The following is a 7,538-nucleotide window of genomic DNA, read 5'->3' on the forward strand; positions in this document are numbered from 1 at the left end:
AGGCTGGTTCTTTACCACTAGCGCCACCTGGGAAGCCCAATTCTTAGGTTAGGGAATAAGAATTCATTAGAGAGAGACAGTTTTAGTAGTTAAAACTCTTAATGGTTAAATGCAATAAAATAATCTTAGACATGCTGTAAAATAAGGAACTTGAATTGCATTTTATTGAAGGATATCAGGATTTTTAAGGGCTTTTGTTTAAGGTCTTATCTCTCTGAATATAATAGTTTTCTTTACTTATTTTCATGAACTAAAAAAAAATACTTTTCAGATACCTTACTGTAGACCTTTTTTATTTTTGAAGTGGGAACAGATGAATCCCAGGAGAGCAGCATGACGGATGCTGATGACACACAACTTCATGCAGCTGAAAGTGATGAATTTTAACTTCTGGAAATCAGACCTTTGCAACTGGATGTGTGACTCATGCTGACATGTTTCTTGTCCTTCCATATACTGAGTCTTCACTCTTGAGCCAGCATTGTCATCATCCATCACTTATATCCTGAGTGTGCCACTTTCACTGGACCCTGACTGTACACAGAATGAAAGGCAGTGCAATATTTAGCTGCTAAGAAGACTGGCTCTTTCACCAGTATGAATGACAGTTCAGAGGGGATAGGGTGGGAAACTTTCTTTTTCTTTCTTTTTTTTTTCTTTAATCTCCCTTTGTTGGAAAGCTATCATGGAAGGAAGAGTTATGTTTTATCCTGAAGGAACCATTAGATATGGAAAATAGTGATGAACCAGAATCTCTTGGTCGTTTTTCCAAAAATTTGTTTTTACTTGGTTCTGTTCCTGATAAACAAAGTGACTGACCTTCATTTCTAGGTTCTTCAAGAATGGTGTTAGCAAGTGCCAGATGGAACAATAAAAGACATTGCCTATAACAGAGTAACCTGATTGCCAAGGAATGTAAATTACCTTAAACTTCAGTGTCTCCCATAACAAATGTAATGAGCATATAGGGACTCATATGTAGGAATCAATATCCCTCCATAACAGTGTACACTTATTCTTGGTAAGAATACTTTAATGTCCAACCAAGAATTTTAATTTATTCATCTTGCCTCAAAGTGTTGATCATCGTTATCTTGGTATTACAAACTTTAAAATTGGTCCTTAACATTTTTCCTCTTCTCTTTGAGCTCTGTGGGATCACCTCTAACCTTCAGAGATGATAGAGGGGTTGCCCACTGAAAAGCCAAAACAAGGCTCTTAATAACCATTTAAGTTCACCGGAAGAATCAAAATGAGAACACTAAATGGAAAGACTTTAAGAGATCATGATAGTGAAAGCCTTAATACAATCAGAATCCTACCATAACCTTGAGTTTATATTTGTTCAAGACAGTATCCCTTTGACTTTCTTTAAGTGTTTAAGCAAGGTGCAAGAAAGTGTGGTTACCTTTGGTGAGGTCATTTCCATTCTTTTCTGCTCTCTGCTTCAGATTATTTCCAGTAGTGTGAGCTACCAAAACATGTACTGAGAGTGATTGGGTTTAGAATATTAGAAATGTTTAGCTGCAAAAATAAAAACAAAAAACCACCCACTCTTATGAAGGAGACGAGTTCTCTCTTGAGTTTATCGTAATATAGATTGATGTCTTTGGGCAATGACCACAATTTTAAAGATCTAATTATGCATAATAAAATGGGAATTATTGGAATTTCACAGTAACCGATTTAAAGTTTTAAATTGTGTATCTCCTTTATTGTAATGTTTGAAATTTTTAGAGAAACTTTAGTTAACATTTTATTAAGTGCCAATGTCAGAATATAACAAATTTATAGTTTCTTACAAATGACAGGCCTACAGTTATTGTTGTGGATTATTTGATGAAGGACAAACTTATCTACTGGTTACATGTATTTTGTTAGTCAAGCTGTGAAAATAAGGTGGATTACAGAAGATGTGAAAAAATTTTAGCCCGTAGTCTCAGTAATTTTCTGTCATTTACTGTTAATCTGCTTATTTGAATATGGATTAAATTGCATTATAAACTAATTCAAGTCAGAGTGTTAGGTTGGGTATTGGGGTGCCAGAGAGGTATTTAACAAAATTTCCTACCTAAATCTGTTTATGTGCTGCCTAAAAAAATAATTTATAAGAAAAGGAAAGATTGGGAGTAAATGAATATCATTAAAGATTCCCCAAGGCTAGCACTTGAATTCTAACAAATATTCCATTTTATTATCCATTAGTTCTGTAATATTTAATTTTATATTCTTTTATTTTTTTTTAATTGGCAAATCATAAGCCAGCTGTATAACAGTATCAAATATAGAGTTTTCATAGAAAGCTTTGATCTGAGCTCTTTGTTACAAAGCTTGGAGAAAGCTATGCTCAGAAAACAATTTGCTGATGTATAATTAGTTATGTTTTGTAGTAGGAATTTATGTCCTGTGCCAGAAGTAAGTCTTTCTGGTATTAATTTTGAGACCAAGAATAAAAGGATAGTTGTGGAAGGCACAGCATGGCTATGGTTGGTTGATCGATAATCAGCCCAGATTGATCTGACTGCATTTTCCTCACACCTCTACTTTCAAAGTCATTTAGCTGTTGGAAGCATTTCCTACCTATTTACTGTTTCTGGCTTTCTCTTCTTTCTTTTTTGCATAGTATGGGGATCAAATAACCAGAAGAAGATACGCATTTTAATCAAGCAAAATGATTGCTTCAAATTTCAGAAGTATTTTGAAGGAAATCAGAAATACTAAGTACTTCAACATCATTTTTTCTCTTTAAGCCTTTCACACGTGTGTATACACACACACACACTCTTGTTCAGAAGTTATGTTGTAGCATTGGATATTTTTCCCCCTTGGAAATGGTTCTTAACTCTGGGATTTTAGAAGGTTGGAAATATTTTTTCAAGAGAACAATGGTACTCAAAATAATGAAAGGTGGTCCTACTTTTTCTGTATTTCATTACTTTAAAATTTTTATTTTTTTTCCAAGAACTGCAAGTAATATTTGAACCATGCTGCTGTTGTACCTTAAACAAAAACTCAGTGATAACCAGTATTTAGTCTATTAAAAATGCTCTTTTTGAAGAAAAAAGTTTGCAAGTCTCTGTTTAGCCAGAGTATAGTATGGGTCTTCAAGAGAAATATGGTGACCTGTTTTCTTTGTGAAAACCTGGGAAAATGCAAGTGTGGGTGTGATGTGTGTGTTATATATGCATTGAAACAATGTAATTTTGTGTCTTCTTTTTTTGCTTTTCCTGACTTATTTCAGAAATTGTACAGTCTTGGGGGGGAAAGTCTTTTCTGTTAATATATTTGCAATTCATTAAAGGATATGGAAAATCCAAATAAATTACTTTTGAAAGCAATTCATAATCAAGTCATTAAAGCTATATCATAGCTGTGCCATCTGTATTTTGATATTGAGGCACAGCAAAATAGTGAAAGATTAGTATTATGTTCCACAGAAGTCTAGGGCAATGCTTCTCTATTTTTTTACTTACACTCTCATCTAATATATATATTTATTTTAAAATTCACACCCCTTTTTTAGTATTATTTGGAGTTTCAAAATAAATATTGTGACAAAAATTGGTAACTTTAGAATGTATTTTTCCCACACTACAAAAGCCCCTTGCCAGCAGCTGCTACTTTGCAAGTCAACTGCTTATTTCTCAATCATGTGATTTCTGAAATTCCTTTAAAAGGGACACAAAGCTCTTTTCTAATTAGAATCCATTTTAAATATCAAGATCTGAAAGAAGTAGAATATAGAGAGCAAGTTTTACTCTAGCTTGATATCTTGTAGAAGACCAAAGGGTTTTGCTCAGACTTGAAGAAAGGGTAGCGGTAGGGAAAAAGACAAAGTGAGGTGTGCTGGGCAGATTAGGGGATGACTCAGACCATAACCTTCCTAGGACTGGCCATTTGCTGTCAGTAGGACAGGGATAACTAGAAATCTAAGTAGGAAGTATTCTTTGGTTTTTTTAGCCTGTAATTAATGATTTTGTGAAGGTTCAGAAATGCAGACTTTGCTAAACAGCTGTGTTTAGTGAGTTCTTGTCATGTGTCCTGTGTTACTTGCCTTGGGTACAATATTTTCAGTCCTCAACCCTATATGGTAAGTGCTACTCGATTTTACAAAAGAAAAAGACTCTGAGCAATTAAATGGCAGACCTGGACACTTGGCATTAGTGTATCTAATAAACGTTTAGTTTTGGACTTCTCTGGCAGTTTGAGATCATGTCTAATGTTAACTGTCAAGTGTCCTCCCTAGCATTTTGAAATTGGTATCATAGAAGTTCTGGTTTTACAGAGGTAACTTTATTACTAACCATAGATTAAAATCTGTTAAATGTTTAACCCTTTGTCTCTGTACTTCTCACACTGAAACTGAAAGCTCTATCCCTTTCTTGAGTAACTAGAAGTTTCTTTAAAGTAGAAAATTTCAAATCCTCGATTTTCTTTCCATTCTTACTTTTTTTAATTACCAATTTCCCCTAACATAGCATTCTTTTTATTTAACACCCTGAAGATGGAATGTTCAGTTTAGTGCTAAAAGCTGTATTTGAGAAGAAAATCCAAACGCGTAATGCTTCACTGGAATTGGAATAAAAAATGAGTAAGTAATGGAGGAAAGAAAAACAATGAAGTAGAGTTAAGGTTTCTTTTTTTTTTTTTTTAATTTTATTTAACTTTACAATATTGTATTGGTTTTGCCATATATCAAAATGAATCAGCCACAGGTATACCTGTGTTCCCCATCCTGAACACTCCTCCCTCCTCCCTCCCCATACCATCCCTCTGGGTCGTCCCAGTGCACCGGCCCCAAGCATCCAGTAAAGCATCCAATATCGTGCATCGAACCTGGACTGGCGACTCGTTTCATATATGATATTATACATATTTCAATGCCATTCTCCCAAATCATCCCACCCTCTCCCTCTCCCACAGAGTCCAAAAGACTGTTCTATACATCAGTGTCTCTATTGCTGTCTCGTATACAGAGTTAAGGTTTCTAATCATGTATTTTTCAAAAGCACTGAGCTGATGTCTAGGAAGTGTAGACTTTGCCCCTTAGTTGCTGTGTGACCCTGAACAATTAAAACCTTTTTTTCTGATCAATTTAATTGTGATTGGGTGCTAAAATGTATGTCTGATAAGAAAAGTATATTGAGACTTCTAGGGCTGGAAAACAATGATACTTACCTGATGACAAATCTGTCCATCTCCCAAAATAACCATAAGATCAAGTAAAACAAAACTATACAGGGTTCATGCCTTCATTATTAAGAAAATACTGTAACTTCAAATTACCTATAAGAAGAGAAAGATTTCCTGTACGGATCCTGCTATCACCATAAGCCTGTGATTGTAGAGCAAGAGGGTGGTGGGTGGGGTGCTAAGTCACTTCAGTTGTATCCAACTCTTTGCAACCCTATGGACTGTAGCCCGCCAGGCTCCTCTGTCCATGGGATTCTCCAGGCAAGAATACTGGAGTGAGTTGCTGTGCCCTCCTCCAGGGGATCTTCCTGGCCTGCGGATCAAAACTATGTCATGTCTCCTGCACTGGCAGGTGGGTTCTTTACCACCAGTGCCACCTGGTAACCACTATTTAATAACAATTTCAATTTGTATAAAACCATGGAGACAATCCTTAGAAGAAGAGTTATGATAAACCTAGAGGTCATAATACTGTGATTATGGTTTCAGTGCCATGATCTTACTTTTCTGAATGTTGAGCTTGAAGCCAACATTTTTACTCTCCTCTTTCACTTTCATCAAGAGTCCCTTTAGTTCCTCTTCACTTTCTACCATAAGGGTGGTGTCATCTGCATATCTGAGGTTATTGATATTTCTCCCTGCAATCTTGATTCTAGCTTGTGGTTCTTCCAGTCCAGCGTTTTTCATGATGTACTCTGCATATAAGTTAAATAAGCAGGGTGACAATATACAGCCTTGACATGCTCCTTTTCCTATTTGGAACCAGTCTGTTGTTCCATGTCCAGTTCTAACTGTTGCTTCCTGACCTGCATACAGATTTCTCAAGAGGGAGGTCAGGAGGTCTAGTATTCCCATCTCTTTCAGAATTTTCCACAGTTTATTGTGATCCACACAGTCACAGGCTTTGTCATAGTCAATAAAGCAGAAATAGATGTTTTTCTGGAACTCTCGCTTTTTCCATGATCCAGCAGATATTGGCAATTTGATCTCTGTTTCCTCTGCCTTTTCTAAATCTAGCTTGAACAACTGGAAGTTCATGGTTCACGTAATGCTGAAGCCTGGCTTGGAGAATTTTGAGCATTACTAGCGTGTGAGAAGAGTGCAATTGTGCGGTAGTTAGTTTGAGCAGTCTTTGGCATTGCCTTTCTTTGGGATTGGAATGAAAACTGATCTTTTCCCGTCCTGTGGCCACTGCTGAGTTTTCCAAATTTGCTGCCATGTTGAGTGCAGCACTTTCAGAGCATCATCTTTCAGGATTTGAAATAGCTCAACTGGAATTCCATCACCTCCACTAGCTTTGTCTGTAGTGATGCTTTCTAAGGCCCACTTGACTTCACATTCCAAGATGTCTGGCTCTAGATGAGTAATCACACTATCATGATTATCTTGGTCGTGAAGATCTTTTTTGTACAGTTCTGTGTATTCTTGCCACCTCTTCTTAATATCTTCTGCTTTTGTTAGGTCCATACCATTTCTGTCCTTTATCGAGCCCATCTTTGCATGAAATGTTCCCTTGGTATCTCTAATTTTCTTGAAGAGATCTCTAGTCTTTCCCATTCTGTTGTTTTCCTCTGTTTCTTTGCATTGATCGCTGAAGAAGGCTTTCTTATCTATTCTTGCTATTCTTTGGAACTCTGCATTCAGATGCTTATATCTTTCCTTTTCTCCTTTGCTTTTCACTTCTTTTCACAGCTACTTGTAAGGCCTCCCCAGACAGCCATTTTGCTTTTTTGCATTTCTTTTCCGTGGGGATGGTCTTGATCCCTGTCTCCTGTACAATGTCATGAACCTCAGTCCATAGTTCATCAGGCACTCTATCAGATCTAGGCCCTTAAATCTATTTCTCTCTTCCACTGTATGATCATAAGGGATTTGATTTAGGTCATACCTGAATGGTCTAGTGGCTTTCCCTACTTTCTTCAATTTAAGTCTGAATTTGGCAATAAGGAGTTCATGATCTGAGCCACAGTCAGCTCCCAGTCTTGTTTTTGCTGACTGTATAGAGCTTCTCCATCTTTGGCTGCAAAGAGTATAATCAGTCTGATTTCCGTGTTGACCATCTGGTGATGTCCATGTGTAGAGTCTTCTCTTGTGTTGTTGGAAGAGGGTGTTTGCTATGACCAGTGTGTTCTCTTGGCAAAACGTTATTAGCCTTTGCCCTCCTTCATTCTGTATTCCAAGGCCAAATTTGCCTGTTAGTCCAGGTGTTTCTTGACATCTTACTTTGCATTCCAGCCCCCTATAATGAAAAGGACGTCTTTTTTGGGTGTCAGTTCTAAAAGGTCTTGTAGGTCTTCATAGAACTGTTCAACTTCAACTTCTTCAGCATTACTGGTTGGGGCATA

The 7,538-nt window shown here is 36.7% G+C and overlaps 1 protein-coding gene across 10 annotated transcripts in view; it reads left to right on the forward strand.

The window, feature by feature from the left end:
- The window catches only part of CDC27 (cell division cycle 27), a 57,771-nt gene extending 54,433 nt beyond the window's left edge, over positions 1-3,338 (forward strand). For all 10 annotated transcript variants that reach the window (XM_086357139.1, XM_086357138.1, XM_086357140.1 and 7 more), the window contains exon 19: positions 305-3,338. In XM_086357139.1, coding sequence (XP_086213265.1) covers positions 305-387 — 83 coding nt within the window. In that variant the 3' untranslated portion in view covers positions 388-3,338. The remainder of the gene's footprint in view (positions 1-304) is intronic.
- The last annotated feature ends 4,200 nt before the right edge of the window (positions 3,339-7,538 follow it).

The sequence above is a fragment of the Bos grunniens genome, chromosome 19 (genome assembly GCF_055505025.1).
Source record: "Bos grunniens cultivar Pamir isolate PY7600 chromosome 19, Bosgru_T2T1.0, whole genome shotgun sequence".
In the NCBI taxonomy this organism is placed as follows: domain Eukaryota; kingdom Metazoa; phylum Chordata; class Mammalia; order Artiodactyla; family Bovidae; genus Bos; species Bos grunniens.